The sequence below is a fragment of the Budorcas taxicolor genome, chromosome 18, assembly GCF_023091745.1.
Source record: "Budorcas taxicolor isolate Tak-1 chromosome 18, Takin1.1, whole genome shotgun sequence".
NCBI classification, from domain to species: Eukaryota; Metazoa; Chordata; class Mammalia; order Artiodactyla; family Bovidae; genus Budorcas; species Budorcas taxicolor.
Genome location: NC_068927.1, coordinates 65,389,162 through 65,404,473, shown reverse-complemented (window position 1 = coordinate 65,404,473; position 15,312 = coordinate 65,389,162). Strand labels below are relative to the sequence as shown.

General features: G+C 60.8%; 2 protein-coding genes across 2 annotated transcripts; both read right to left on the bottom strand.

Annotated features, from left to right (window-relative positions):
• Positions 1 to 77: 77 nt before the first annotated feature.
• LENG1 (leukocyte receptor cluster member 1) lies at positions 78 to 3,478 on the bottom strand. The gene is made up of 4 exons (XM_052656415.1): positions 3,311 to 3,478; positions 1,703 to 1,882; positions 850 to 1,112; positions 78 to 348 (listed from the first exon to the last, which is right to left on the bottom strand). Exons 1-4 carry the CDS (start codon positions 3,440 to 3,442, stop codon positions 135 to 137), a joined length of 789 nt encoding a protein of 262 aa, XP_052512375.1. The 5' UTR covers positions 3,443 to 3,478; the 3' UTR covers positions 78 to 134.
• A 372-nt stretch (positions 3,479 to 3,850) lies between these two features.
• On the bottom strand, positions 3,851 to 15,311 carry TMC4 (transmembrane channel like 4). Its single transcript, XM_052655444.1, is given in 17 exon segments — positions 3,851 to 4,129; positions 4,227 to 4,305; positions 4,544 to 4,699; positions 4,801 to 4,931; positions 5,323 to 5,506; positions 5,749 to 5,846; positions 6,121 to 6,247; positions 6,495 to 6,658; positions 6,907 to 7,074; positions 7,566 to 7,713; positions 10,057 to 10,178; positions 10,267 to 10,499; positions 11,890 to 12,035; positions 13,738 to 13,951; positions 14,914 to 15,123; positions 15,126 to 15,270; positions 15,273 to 15,311. Coding segments are annotated over 17 exon segments (2,433 nt in total). The 3' UTR covers positions 3,851 to 4,060.
• Position 15,312: the final 1 nt, after the last annotated feature.

The following is a 15,312-nucleotide window of genomic DNA, read 5'->3' as shown; positions in this document are numbered from 1 at the left end:
GCCAGGGCCGCCCCCTCCCCTCCCCAGTGAGGGACATTTTTTGGTAAACCTATTTTCATTTTGGAAAATATTTATGAATAAATAGTTTTATATGACGGCTGGCAGCAGCGGCCTCTCCTGTCCCCCCTTGAGAGTCAGGGAGCCGCGGGTGGGTCGTGGCGGCGGGGACGCCGGGCCAGCTGGGGGTTGAACTGCGAGTTGTACCGCCTCCGCCGCTCGTCCACCTCTTCCGGCTGCTCCTCCGGGGCCGCCGTGCCGCCCACCCGGGCCAGCAGGGCCTCTGCCCGCGCCCTCTCGGCCGCTTCCCGCCGCAGACGGTCCGCTCGCAGCTGCTCCAGGGATGGAGGCCTGCAGGGAGAGTACAGTCAGTGTGGGAAGCTGGAGGCCCAGCCCCTCGAAGGGCAGGGGTCTGACGCTGGGACCCGGCAGGTGGCCTCGACGGGCAGTGCTCCTCTGCCAATCCTCGGCTGGGTGGACTTGCGCACTGCCTAGCTCATCCCCTCCTGTGAGGAGACTGGCCAGGGTGCCAGCCTGCACTCGGCGGTCTGGCATCCTAGGAACACAAGAACGCCTGTTGACTCGAACCTCTGCTCCGCAAACTCTGGTCTCAGAAACAACCTCAGAGCTGTCCAGAATCTAATGTATACAACGTGAACGAGAGCAAGCAGATGGCCCACCAGCCACCAGAGCAGCGGCCTTGTAATAAATACCACGTAGTCTCTGCAGACCCCGGAACAAGGCTGAAAACGTTTAACGGTGTTAGGAAAATGGGCCTGACCTTGCAGACCCCAGAGCCCCTGCCTCAGCCAGAGCGCCCGTGGTGCTCACTTGGCCAAGGAGGCTCCTTACTCTTTGGGTCGCTGTTTCTCAGGCGCCTTCTTTTCCTTTGTGCTGTGACCACCACTGTCTCCGCTGTGCTTTCTCTTCTTCCCCAAGTGCTTCTGCATCTCCCGCAGCGGGTCCAGGCGGCTCTTGATCCTCTCGTCAGGCCCAGGACCAGAGGCGGGGCCGCCCGGCCTAGGGGGCAGCTGGTACCATGGGGGCTGAGTCTGGGCTTCCGCTGCACTCTGCCCCAGGTATGTTAGGATACCCAGGGCTTTCTCGTGCCTCTCCTGAGGGAGACAAGATGCGAAGGTGAGAACAGGAAGCACGTTCCCTCTCAGGGAGCCAGGGGTCCCGCGGAGGCAGAACCAGACATTCAGCCAGCAGAGCCCGTCAGGAGCCGACTCTGCCAGCTGCTGGGGCTTCAGAGACCGTCCCCGGGGCGCCCCTGCTCTGGGGCACCCAAGGACAGCTTCAGCAACAAACAGCATAGCAAGGAGGGGACTGCTTATGTTAGGGTTCAAAGGCAGCATCTTTGAGATAAAAAAACCGTGAGGCCAGCCAGGTAAAGCAGTGACTGAGGGGGGAGGGGCGGGGAGGCAGTCTGATAGGAAACCCCTGAGGGCAAGTGAGGGACAGCGTCTGATTTACATTTTAAGAAGCTTAACACTTCCCAACATCTTCAAGGTTTGCACATCAGGTTAGAGACCTGAGGGGGCCAATAATCAACACCTCTTACATGCAATGTTCTAATACTATTCTGAGTTCTCTAGCTTGTTTAATCCCCACCATCTCCCTAAACACTCCCGTAGTCACACCTGAGGGCAAGGTACACCCCCACCCCTAGCTCCACCCGAGGGAGAGGGTAAGACCGCCTTACTTTCTCCTGTCGCTTCTCTTCCTCATACTCTTTGTTGCCTCTCGTCACCCCTTTGCCTTCTTCCAGCAGCTCCCGAAACAGATCCACAGGGCCAGAACTGCCTGGGGCTCCCGTTTCTGCTTCCAGTGCAGGAAGTGAGTTCTGATGCCTGGCTTTCTTCCGTAGGAATTCTGTGCGGGCCTGGAGGGAAAAAAAGTTACAGGCAGAACACTCAGAACCTAGCTGTAACCCAAGGGACTCTTGAGCCTGGTGCTGACCACCGCGGTGGTAAGGGCTCGAAGGAAGGGAGCAAGGGCGCTGGGAACCCAGAAGAGGCACCTGACTCTTCCTGGGGAGAGGGTGGAGCAGTGAGGCAAGGCGTGGTTTGTAAGCCACCTTCCAAACAGTAAAGGAGGGGGTTTCATTTCTGACACAATGAAAACAGCTATAAAGGCAGCCAAAACATCTATTAGGACAGGTGATCTGAATTCCAGGAAGGGTGCTGAGTCACTATGCCCATTTGATTTCCAATTTCCATCGATAACCGTGAACTTAAAAATACCACTTTGGCTGCGTCGGATCTTAGTTTTATGGCATGTGCGATCTAGTTGTCTGACCAAGGGCTGAATCTGGGGCCCCTGCATTGGAAGCCACTGGGCCCCTAGGGAAGTCCGATAACGGTGAACTTTAAAACCCTGACTGCCTCCCAGCCAGTGCTGACGATCGGATTAGCCAAAGGACTGGAAGCTGGGTGCAAACCAAACAGGTGAGGAGTTAGACTCCAACGTTTGTGCTCAGCGGTGCAGGCGAAAGGCGCGCCCGGCGCAGCGGGACTGCCTTGAGACACTGTCGCTTCGCTGTGGCTCCTCTGAAGCCATCTCACTTCTCCGCCGAAGGGAGATAACAGCCCCGCTAAGAACGAACAGGGCTCGAGAGACTGCAAATCAAGGGCTTTGCACGGGATGAACCACAGGGGAAAGCGAAACTGAAGTCGCTCAGTCGTTTCCGACTCCTTGCGACCCCATGGTATGTAGCCCACCAGGCTCCTTCATCCAGGGGATTCTCCAGGCAAGAATACTGGAGCGGATCGCCATTTCCTCCTCCAGGGGATCTTCCCGACCCTGGGGTCGAACCCGGGTCTCCCGCACTGCAGGCCGACTCTTTACTGTCTGAGCCACCAGGGGGCAGCAGGAGCTCACTGCACAGGGTGTTTGTACAGCTAAAGTAACAAGCGGCCCGAGCTTCCGTGAACTGCCCCGGGCTCCGATTATTCACGAGCCCCTACTCCGGCCCTCCAGGAGGACCAAGGAGAGGTCGAGGGGAACGTCGGCACGGCCCGCAGGCCCAGCCCGGGAGCCGGGCCCCAGGTCCGCCAGGGTGGCCCGCGCCCGGCGCCGCCCCGCGCCCGGCGCCGCCCCGCGCCCGGCGCCGCCCCGCGCCCGGCGCCGCCCCGCGCCCGGCGCCGCCCCGCGCCCGGCGCCGCCCCGCGCCCGGCGCCGCCCCGCGCCCGGCGCCGCCCCGCGCCCGGCGCCGCCCCGCGCCCGGCGCCGCCCCGCGCCCGGCGCCGCCCCGCGCCCGGCGCCTGCGCGCTGAGCCGCGGCGCCGCGTCCGCCCGGGCCGGGGGCTCACCTCCTGCTGAGCGAGCAGCGCCCTCCGCTCACGCTCTTTCTCCTCCTCACGGGCTCGGGCCTCGTCACGCCGCACGCGGGCGACATTGTCCTTGTTCCGGACGTGCCAGCTCTTCTTGGGTAAAATATTCATGGCGCCTCAGCCGTCCGCGGACCGACAGGCCCACCTCCTGGCACTTCCAATTGGCGAGAGGCGGGCCCCGCCCCGTTGCTCCTTCCTCGGCCACGGATTGGCTCTGCGCTGCCTGACACGACCCCCCAGGGCTGTAGCGAGAGGTGACTGGCTGCGGGGCCCACGTCCCCCATCTCCGAGAATCGCGCGTGGCGTCGCCTAGCGACCGCCGCTCCCCGAGACTCTGATTCAATCACGTGTCCCCGCCCCGAGGCTCCTGAACGCAGCCGCTGATTGGCTGGCGCGGTCTCTCTCGCGGAAGAGTCCGCCACGCTCTCAGAGCCACACATTTGATTGGTTTATGTCCTGTGAAGGCTTGCCCCAGCTTCTGGACCGGAGATTAAAACGCACTCAGCGGCCTCCGCTGTGTTTATTGACACAGTACTAGATTCATTGATACAGTACTAGAAAGAGGTTCACTGGAGGGTCGGGGCCTCAGCAGGGAATCCCGGGGCTGGAAAAGCACGGGGTCTTCCCCAGTTCACTCATTTTCCAAATGATGTTGGCGAAGCTCAAAAAGGATCTGGGAGCAGGTCTGGGGCTGGAAGTGGGACGTCACCCCAAGCCAGGCTGGAGAGGTCAAAGAGTTCTGTCGGCCGAGCTCAGCGCCACAGCACGCTGTGCCAGGAAGACTTTATTCTGCGCCTCCTGAGGGAAAGGTAGAAGGGGAGGTGAGACACATCTCTCCCCTGTGTTCCTCTTCATACTCTCCAGGACCCCTTCCCAGGGGCCAGGCCTGGCTCACCGTCTGTATCTGGCGTTTGAGTTCAGAGATGAGGCGTCCATATGAGTTAGCCAGGGCCACTGTATACGCCATCAGGATGCTAGCGGAGATAAAGTGGAAGCCACTCCGCAAACGTTCTCAGAATATCTTCCACGTAGGGCTTTTTAGAAAACAGGGGTCTGGACCTCCTCCTTCAGACTCAAGGAGTCGAAGCATCCCAGCCCCCTCCTTCCCGCAGACCCAAGAGTTTGGGCCCCAACCCCCTTCTCTCTCGGAAGCAGGCAGCGGGACCCCAGGTCAGACATTCAGAATCAGACCCAGGAGTCTAGCGCCCTCACCTGGAGATCAGCAGGAGGGGCACAGCAAAAGCCTGGGTACCCAGGAAGAAGAGAAAATTCTGGGCCGTCTGAGGCAGTTTGCAGATAGACTCGGGGATCGCCACCCAGATGGACGACTGACCCCGGAATGGACCACACAGCTTGGAAGGTGGGATCCTGGAGTCAGAGACAGGCAGAGGTCAAGGATGGCCCAAAGTCAGAACCCTGGACAGGAGGGTGGAGGGTGGGGAAGAGAGGCTGGTACCTCCCACACTTACAGGAAGATGCTATAAAGCACAGGAACGGCAGAGATGGCCAGACCCAGGAGAAGGACCAAGGGGAAAAAGAAATTCACAGTGGAGGCTCGAAAGGTGCGGGAGGCCGGGGAGCAGGTGGAGAAGAGGGTGATCTGGCAGGAGGGGATGAAGGGAATATGAAACACAGGAATCTGAGCCCCAGACTCTCCTTCTCCACCATCCAGGAGCCCTAATCCCTGGCCCCCTCTCCTCAATCAGGAGCCAGGAACCCCAGTTCTTTTCCACCATCAGACACAAGAGTCCGGGTCCGTCCCCCACTTCCCTCAGACCTAACAATTGGGATGCCCTGGACCCTTCCTCTCACATCCAGGGGTCTGTCCTCCAGACCCGTCCTCTATCAGGATCTCGTAGTCCGGGACCCCGGCATCCTCCCCCACCAGGATTCGGGAGTCACATCCTTAAGTACTCTCTTCTCCCAGAATCCAGAAACCCAAGCCCCAGTACCTCCCCGCCTCAGACCCAAGGCTGCTCCCCACCGCTCACCTTCTTCAAGTAGAAAAGCAACAGGAACTTCACCGTGTTGAGCAAAGGCAGTAAAGGGCAGAAAAAACTCCCCACCCAGACCACCGTCTGTGCGTAGATGAGCCCCAGCACTTCGTCAGGCACCTGGAACTCCTGGGTCCTCGCGAAACGGCCCAGCGCCCCGGGACAGAGGCCGCAGAGCAGCCTGAGCGGCAGGGTGAGACCGGCCCAATCAGAGGCGGGCCGGCCACTGGTTTCCCCGCCTTCACCGTCCCACCCACCAATCGGAAGGGAGCCCATCTGGAGGCGGGGCGAAACTTCCCAGGCCCGGCGGGGGTGTGCGCCTAGGGGGCGGGGCTTGAGTGGAGTGAATAATCGTGGCTGTAGGGGGCGTGGTCTGCGGGCCTAGGGCAGGGGCGGGGCCACAGCAAGGGGAGGGATTCGCACTTCCGAGGAAACTGGATGAGCAGGATGACTGCCAGGCCGGTTAGCAGATCAAATATTAGGAGTTTGTACATCTCCTGTCCCAGGCGGGTCTCCCAGCACTGAGGGAGGAAGAACAGGTCAGAAAGACCTCAGGACCCTGTAGACCCAAACAGCTGAGTCTCCAAACTGCAAAAGTATGAGACTCTATCAATACTTTATCGGGGGGGGGGGGGGGGGGGGCGGGGTCTTTCTTCTTTTTAAAAATCCATACCCCTGTCCTCATGGGGAAGGTATTCTAGCACCGCAAGCTCCTCTTTCCTCCCAAACCAAGAATCTGGAACCCACCGGGCTCTTTCTTTCCTTCAAGGACCCCAGGAGTACCCGCATCCTCACCGGAAGTTCTTGGTAATCATAGCCACAGGTTTTGCACCTCTCATCCTCCGCATCGCCCCCGCAAGTGATCTTACTCCAGAGAGAGACGAGCAGGACCAGCAGAGAGACCAGGCGGAGAAACACTGTCCTGGCAAGTGGCAAAGAGAAAAAGGGCATCAACACTGATGGAGCGCCCACCGTGTGCCCGGATTCTGTGTGGAGCGTGCTCACAGTTCTCCCCATTTCACAGATGAAGAAAACTGGGGCTCAGTGACGGGAGGAGTCGGGATCTGAATCCAGATCCCACCGGATCCCATATCTTGACAATGTCAGTCTCTTATTTGGTAGAACCAATGTCCCTTGGCCAGACCCAGCCCACGCCAGGAGTCCAGAACCTGAGTATGATAAAAACGATCTGGCGACTCCTGGTGTAGCCCTCCAGGGGGGCAATGAGCTTGAACACAGGGGGCAGCACGAAGTTGGCCACGGAGATGAAGATGGACGGAAGGTAATCCACCACGAGCTTCAGTACTGGCGTCCGCTGGATAAGAGGCTTGTCCTAGGAGGGAGGGTGGAACAAGAGAAGAGGCTCTGCGGTCCTGCAGGGGCCATGCTTACCATTATCCTCCCCCAGCCTCTTCTTCCTTCAGCACCCTGAAGGTCCACGGTCCAATCATAACCACCACCACCACAAACACACGGACCCCAATCCTTCCTCTCTGAGATTCCAAGAATCACAGGCTTCAGTCTCCTCCACCCTTGGAAAGGTAGGTCCCAGGGCCTTTCCTCCCCCGGGGCCCTCCACACCTGCAGCTCCACAGTGGTCTCGGTAGCCCAGTAGACGCCGTAGAAGGCTGCCCCCAGGAGCGCCAGCACCACCAGGTTGAGCAGCAGGCGCACCGACCACAGCCTGGCTTGTTGGCCCAGGGTCCGCACCGCAGCCTTGCGCCGCACTCGCGCTTCCTCCAGCTCCACCTAAGGCCGGAAGAGACCTCCACTTGTGTTCCACTGGCCCAGGTCCAGCCTGGGGTCCACGCTCAACGGGAACTGATGTTGCATCGGCTCCCTAAGAACATCTATAGCCCTGACCAGCCCATCCAAGACCCTCCGGATTGACAATTTAAAACTGACTCCGCCCTTCCAAGGCCCCGCCCAACACATCAAGCTCCTCCTAGGGCCCGCCCAGCACTTCTGCCTGGCCTTTGGAGTTTCGGTTCCACTCTACCAAGCCTTTTCTGGCCACGCCCTGCTCCTAACTGTGAACTGAGCTAGCTTTTTCCTGTACCCCTGACGTCAGGCATACCTGTAGTGGCCTTCAGCCCTTTTCCCTCAAGGCCCGCCTCCTAAGAAGAAAGCTCCGCCCAGCATCTCTCTGGAGGCCCTGTCTCTGGCCCAGGCCCCGCCCATTCTCTCAACCCCGCCCCCTCGGGTGCCCCGTGCTCACAGGACCCCACCGCTAAGCGCACCTGCAACTCATATAGGATCAGGCGCTGGCGGAGTCTCACGTGGACCTCCCCGCTGAGTCCAAAGTTCCAGGCGGAGAACACGCGGTGGCTGTAGCGGGTCAGGGCCTCTGATTCAGCCAACAACGTCTGCTTCAGCCCAGACACCGAGCTAAGAGAGGGGAGAACCGGGAGATGGAGTGTAGGCAAGACATCTGTGAGCAGGGGGACACCCCTCCCATCTTAGGGGGCAAATAGGAAAAATGAACGCTGAGACACAGGGCACTTGGAGAAATGCTACCTGATGGAGACACATCCAGACATTGATGCCAAAGACTAACGAGATTCAGAAACAGACCTGGAGGACCGACCCCCGAAAGGAGAGACAGACACCTAGGAGAGAAGGCCAGCTCTCCTGAGAAGGAAACAGAGGCTCTGGAGAGAGATTCAGAGGGGAGACTGAGACCCCAAAGTGGCAGAGATTGCAAGAAGTGGGGACAAAGACTCAGTAAGAGAAAAGGAGATGGGGAAAGCTGGGTTCAGAGGAGAGGCCCAGAGGCAGGAGGGGGCAGGTAGAGAGACTGGAGAGAGGGGGACAAAGACCTAGGGAGGGGCTGGAAAGCCTGAGAAAAGGACTAAAACAGAAAACTAAAGGGACAGAAAGACTCCACGTCCACCTTCACCAGCCCCGGTGCCAGCCCCCATCACCCCCATGTGCACCCACCTGCCCTCCTTGCTTCCACCTGTGCCCTCTCGCCCGGCCCCCGCTCGCAGCCAGTCGAACCTTCCATTTATGAGGATCCGTGGCATTCCCGCTTAGAACCTACTCCACAGCCTCTGCCTACCCTGTCTCAAGTGCCTGAGTCTTGTCTGTTCACCTTGCTGCCTCCCTGCCACCTCTCCAGCCCAGAGGTCACCTCCTCAGAGAGCCCTTTACTGGCCACTCCACGTAAAGACGGTCCCCACGCGTTATTTTGTATCAAAGAGGGCCGGCAAACCATGGCCCTGAGACCAAGTCTTGTTTTTTGTCAATAAAGTTTTACTGGCGCACAGCCACGCCCACTCGTTCGCCCGCCGCCACAGCCGCTTTTGCCCAGCAGACGGTAGTTGAGACGGAGACCACGTGACCCGCAGAGATGCAACTGTCTCCCACCTGGCCTTCCCTTTTTTACCAGCAAAACAAAAAAATTGCTGATCCCTGGTCTGTCAAATCCTCTCATTTGTTTTTTATGTAGTACCAGCTCCCAAACCACAAATGCTGACTGGCTTGTTTATTTAAGTCAGTCTCGAAATTTATCTCCCCTACTTGACTGTAAGCTGTACCCCCTCTGGTGTCCCTGGACCCCAACACACACACACACACACACACTTTAAGTCGTGTTTCTTTCTTGACCCTAGTCCCTTCCTTTGGGAGTCTTGCAGGCTTGCCTGAGTGCTGGTGAGTCTCAGATTTTTAACTTCAGTGCAGACTCCTCCTCCACCACCCCCGGTGCCAGCCCCCATCAACCCCCAAGTGCACCCACCTGCCCTCCTTGCTTCCACCTGTGGCCTTTCGCCCAGCCCCCACACATGCAAATGCCTACTCAATATTCCCTCATAATCTACTGATCCAAAACTGCACCCTGGATATTCCCTGCCCAAAGCCTGCTCTTTCTACAGCCCTCCCCATCTCAATGTCATTCTTTTCTTGTTTGTTTTGGAGCCATTCGTTATTATTTTGTTTAATTTTTGGCTGTACCCTGCGGCATACAGGACCTTAGTTCCCTGACGAGGGGTTGAACCTGCGCCCCCTGCAGTGGAAGGCAGAGTCTTAACCCCTGGACGGCCAGGGAAGTCCCAACACCGAGTCGTTCTTAACTTCTACCATTCACCACATCCCTCTTCCAATTATTAGGGAATCTCGTGGGCTTTAGTCTCAACATATATAGAGTCTTCCTTTATATAAAGAACAAAATGGGCCAAAAGCAAGCTATAGTGTTAATACAGGCGATGGTGGTCAGGGGCAGGGCAGTGGATCATCACCCTCTAACATGCCATACAGTCCACCCACTCCTTATGGTCTATTGCGTGTTACTTGTCTCTCCTGTTAAAATGTCAGCTCCACCTGGACCAACCAGACTCTGTTGGTTTTTTTTTTTTTTTTGCTCTGTTTTGCCACATGCCTAGAACAATGCTTGACACATAGTATCTGCTCAGTTAATATCTATCCCTGAGTGAATGAATCACCCCTGTTTATTTCCTATTCAGCCACTCTCCCCTCCAGAAAAGATGCAATTAATTTCCTTGTTTGTTTCATATCTTTCCCTCCCGACTAGACTAAGTCACAGGAGGGAGACATCTGTCTTCATCCTCGGCCTGGAGCCAGTCATGAAGCATTTTAAAATCCGATTGCAATTCAAGGAGAGAGAAAAGGACCCCGCAGCGGAGCGAGACTCAGGCCTATGGAGGAGGGCGCTCCCCCCACCGCTCCTCCCCGCCACGGTCCAGGGGGTCTGGGTGCGGGGGTGTCACTGACCGGTGAAGGATGAGCAGCAGGTAGAGGAGGCCAATGGCAAAGGCAGCGCACAGGTAGGTGATGGTCAGGCGTGGGCGGGGCGGGTAGAACCCGTAGAAGAGAGGAGACCATTCTAGAAAACCCTGCGGAAGGAAAGGCAGGACAAGGGGGTTCAGGGAGCGGGCCACCAGGGTCGGGGGTCCCTGAGGATCCCAGGACCCAGGCACGCACCTCTCCAGAGAGCAGATTGAAAAGCTCAGTGGCGAAGGTGACCAGGCCGTGGGAGCCGGGGTTGTAGGAGCCGCAGGGCGAGGAGGCGTTCGGGGCAGGGGGACCCGGGGGAGTCCCCTCCAACCAGGTGGGCAGCAGAACCATGCAGGCCGTCAGCACCGAGGCCAGCACGTTGAGCAGCAGCAGGAAACGCAGCAGCGAGAAGTAGGACTCGGTGCCGGCGCCAAACTGTCCTGCAGGGGGCAGCAGAGAGGCCGCGGGCTCGGCTCCCAGTGCGGTCCTGGCCCGCCGGCCTCGGACCCCACACCTCCTCCCCAGACCCGGGGGTCCCGGCCCGCCTCCCTCGGACCCGGGGGTCCAGACCCCACACCTCCTCCCCAGACCCGGGGGCCCAGCCCCACACCTCCTCCCCAGACCTGGGGGCCCAGCCCCGCCTCCCTCAGACCCAGGGGTCCAGACCCCACACCTCCTCCCCAGAGCCGGGGGTCTCGGGCCACCTCCCTCGGACCCGGGGGCCCAGCCCCACACTTCCTCCCCAGACCCGGGGGCCCAGCACCACACCTCCTCCCCAGACCCGGAGGCCCAGCACCACACCTCCTCCCCAGACCCGGGGGCCAAGCCCCGCCTCCCGCGGACCCGGGGGTCCAGCCCCCACACCTCCTCCCTCGGACCCGGGGGTCCCGGCCCGCCTCCCCAGACCCAGGGGCCCAGCCCCACACCTCCTCCCCAGACCCGGGGGCCCAGCACCACACCTCCTCCCCAGACCTGGGGGCCCAGCCCCGCCTCCCTCAGACCCAGGGGTCCAGACCCCACACCTCCTCCCCAGACCCGGGGGCCCAGCCCCACACCTCCTCCCCAGACCCGGGGACCACGCCCCGCCTCCCTCGGACCCGCGGGTCCAGCCCCCACACCTCCTCCCTCGGACCCGGGGGTCCAGGCCCACCTCCCCAGACCCGGGGGCCCAGCACCACACCTCCTCCCCAGACCCGGGGGCCCAGCACCACACCTCCTCCCCAGACCCGGGGGCCCAGCACCACACCTCCTCCCCAGACCCGGGGACCAAGCCCCGCCTCCCTCGGACCCGCGGGTCCAGCCCCCACACCTCCTCCCTCGGACCCGGGGGTCCAGGCCCGCCTCCCCAGACCCGGGGATCCAGCCCCCACACCTCTTCCCCAGACCCAGAGGTCCAGTCCCTACACCTCCTCCCCAGACCCGGGGTTCCGGCCCACCTCCCTCGGACTCGGAGGTCCAGACCCCACACCTCATCGTCAGATCCGAGGATCCAGACCCCACACCTCCTCCCCAGACTCGGGGGTCCAGCTCCGCCTCCCTCGGACCCGGGGGTCCAGACCCCACACCTCCTCCCCAGACCCAGGGGCCCAGCCCCACCTCCCTCAGACCCAGGGGTCCAGACCCCACACCTCCTCCCCAGACCCGGGGGCCTAGCCTCACCTCCCTCGGACCCAGGTTTCCAGACCCCAGACCCTCCTCCCTCGGACCCAGGTTTCCAGACCCTAGACCCTCCTCCCTCGGACCCAGAGGTCCAGGCCCCCAGCCCCTCCTCTCTCAGGCCAGGAGTCCAGTTCTGCCCCAAGTCGCCAGCCCAAACCCCATCCCCCGTACCCCCAATCCTCTTCAGCGTCCATGCCCAGGGCTGCAGGGAACGCAGGCCTTCCCGCACCTTCTCCTTGGACCTCCGAATCAGCCGAGTCCATTGGGCCCCTGTGGCCCCTGCGCCCTGGGCCAGTCGGTCCCTGGCAAGCCTCTCTCTGGGGGGGAACAGAGTCAGAAACAGAACCGTAGCGACCCGGCTGCCCCGAATGGAGACCACCGACAGGTGGAGGCAACCCAGCTGCCGGGCGTCCCTAACTGGGCGTGCTCCGAAGCAATAAAAAGGAACACGCCCACGCTAAGCATAAGACGGGAAACAGACTGCAGGGGTCGATTCAGAGAGACCCAGAGGAAGCACAAAATGTTCAGGGATGCACACAGAGATGGCGAAGCTGTGAAGAGAAGCAAGGACGCGATCCTCTGCAGAAGTCTGGGGAGGAGATGGGGGGTGCCCCAGGTGGAAGTTACCTGGATCCTCGCTTTGGGAAAACTCTGTAAGCCTCTGCATGATGCCTCATGCACTTTTCTGTCGGCAAATATCATCATAAAGTTAAAAAAAAAAAAGGTAGGTGTGATACTGTGACGTATAATAAGAAACATATTTCATAGTGTATGATATCCCACGTGGAACCTAAAAGAACTGGTGGTGCAGTGGTTAGGACTCTGTGCTCTCACTGCTGAGGGCGGAGGTTCAATCCCCGGTCGGGGAACTAAAAATCCCACAAGCTGCACGGAACAGTCAAAAAATGAAATGAAGTGAAATAAAAAAACTGAACTCACAAGACAGTAGGATGGTGGTAACCAGGGGGTAGAGTAGGTCAATGCTGATGTTGGTTACGGAGTACAAACTTCCAGTTAGAAGATGAATGAACTCTGGGACTCTAAAGTAGAGCTTGGTGATCACAGCTCACAGTGCGGCACTGTATACTTGAAGGTTGCCCACAGAGTAAGTGTTCTCACCACAGAAAAACAAACAGCAATTATGTGACATGGTGGAGATGCTAGCACGACTGTGGTGATCATTTTGCAACATATAAGGCATGTGTGACACTGTATACCTTACACTTATCAGATGCTATCTGTCAACTGTATCGAATAAAGCAGGGGGCAGGAGGACTTCCCTGGAGGTCCAGTGGTTAAGAGAAGATAAAATAAAAAGAACTATATTATTTGGTCTTCCTCTTGTTAGCACAGGGCTCCTAAAGCCTAGAATTTCCTAAGTGGTGAGAGTGATAACCGTGTCTTTTTTATGTGAATGAGGTTGTATCTCCAGCTAGATAGTGTTACAGCTGAGCTGCGTTGTTGGACACCCAGCCGGAGTCAGAGCATTGCCTGGCATGAGGGAACCTCCCCACACCTTGGGACTAGTGTCCAGATTATATAAAGAGCAAGGGTCAGTGTCAAGGGTCACCTGAGGAGCGCCCAGGGCCCTGTTCTCGGAAGGGCCTCCGGCTTACTTTTACTGCTGAGCCATATGCATAGTAACTGTTGAACAAGAGACCCAGCTTTCACTGCGTCCTGCAAATTATGTTGCAGGACAGGGGAAAGAAAGACATAACAGTGGTGGGAGGCAGAGGCCGACATAAAGCTCAGAGAGAAAGAAAAAAGTGAACGACAGATTTCAAACAGAGGCAGTCAGGCTTGGAGGGAGGAACAACAGACGACACGGAAGCTGGGAGAGAGACAGCACCAGGGCTCCTGCAGACGGGACTCCTTGGAGCCTGAGAAGCGCCAACACTGACGGGAGGCAAGGAAACCCAGAGGGGCGGCTAGGAGAGGGGCAGGGACAGACGGGCGGCCAGAGACGGGGGCGGAGCGGCCAGCCGGCGGCGAGGAGGCCGGGCCTGGCGGGGGCCTCACCTGTGTGCCCGCCTGGCCGCCATGGGCCACGGCAGTTCCCGGGAGGCGCCGGGCTCCGGCTGCTCCTGATGTGCGGCGTCTGCGGAGGTCTGCATGCTCCCCCATGCCTCCTCGTCCTCAGCATCCTCAGCCCCCCAGGGCAGCACCCCAGGGCCTCGGTACCGAAGGGTGGCAGCGCTGGGCAGCTCATTCAGCACAGAGGACAGCGACGGGCCTGCGCAGGGACGAGGCGCTGGGTGGGCCCGGGATCCAGGCACCCGCCCCGCGACGGGGGTCCGGGCCCGGAAGTGCAGATCCCCACCCCTCCTCCGTCAGACCGGAGGGGGGGGCGTGGTCCAGGCCTCCAGCCCCACCCCCTTCAGACCCGGGGGTCCAGGCCCCCCGCCTACCCCCTCAGACCCGGAGGTCCAGGCCCCCCGCCTACCCCCTCAGACCCAGGGGTCCAGGCCCCCCGCCTACCCCCTCAGACCCGGGGGTCCAGGCCCCCCGCCTACCCCCTCAGAGCCGGGGGTCCAGGCCCCCCGCCTACCCCCTCAGACCCGGAGGTCCAGGCCCCCCGCCTACCCCCTCAGACCCAGGGGTCCAGGCCCCCCGCCTACCCCCTCAGACCCGGGGGTCCAGGCCCCCCGCCTACCCCCTTCAGACCCGGGGGTCCAGGCCCCCCGCCTACCCCCTCAGACCCGGGGGTCCAGGCCCCCCGCCTACCCCCTCAGACCCGGGGGTCCAGGCCCCCCGCCTACCCCCTCAGACCCGGGGGTCCAGGCCCCCCGCCTACCCCCTCAGACCCGGGGGTCCATGTCCCCTCAGACCCGGAGGTCCAGGCCCCCAGCCCCTCCTCACCCTCAGACCCGGGGGTCCAGGCCCCCGCCTTCCCCCCAGACCCGGGAGTTTGGACCTCCAGCCCCAGACACCGCCCCTCCCCGCCCCCCGCCCTCCAAGCACCCAAGAGTGGCCGCTCGCACCTCAGGCTGAGGGCCGGGCTCCGGACTTCCTTCCCCTCTTATTCGGTTTGTGACTCTGGCCCCTGCCAGCCCTCAGACACCCGCGCCTCTAGCGCTTTCCGCCTCCCAGGCTCTGGGTCTGCGCACTCCTCCCGGGAGCTCCAAGTCCCGGCCCCTGGGTCCCCGTTCTCCGCCTCCCCCAGGCCGTCTCCCCGCCAGGCGGACCGGACCCGACCTTCTCCAGGCCCCCGACCTGTTCCGGCCGCCCGGGGTGCCGGCCGCCCCTCCACGGAGCCCCAGGCCTCCGGGCCCCACCGCGGGCGCTCCTCCATGGCCCGGCCGCCGATCCGTTTCCGTGTCCAGGGCCCCCGAGCCGGGACCGCCCCGGGCGAGGGCGGGGCCTGAGGCGGGCGCGCACCTGGCCGCCAGGTGGCCGGAGGCAGTGCCGCTCCTTCCCGTAAACTTCAGGGCCGCTGCTGCTGGAGCCTCCTGGGAGCTGAGGTCCACAGAGGCCCGGGCGGTGACACCTCGCGGCGGAATGCTGGAGGGATGCGGTCCCCCCACCCTGGCTGACCGTCCACAGACATCCCACAGAGTCTCCGCGTGACACTTTATTGGGAGAGATTTACACATT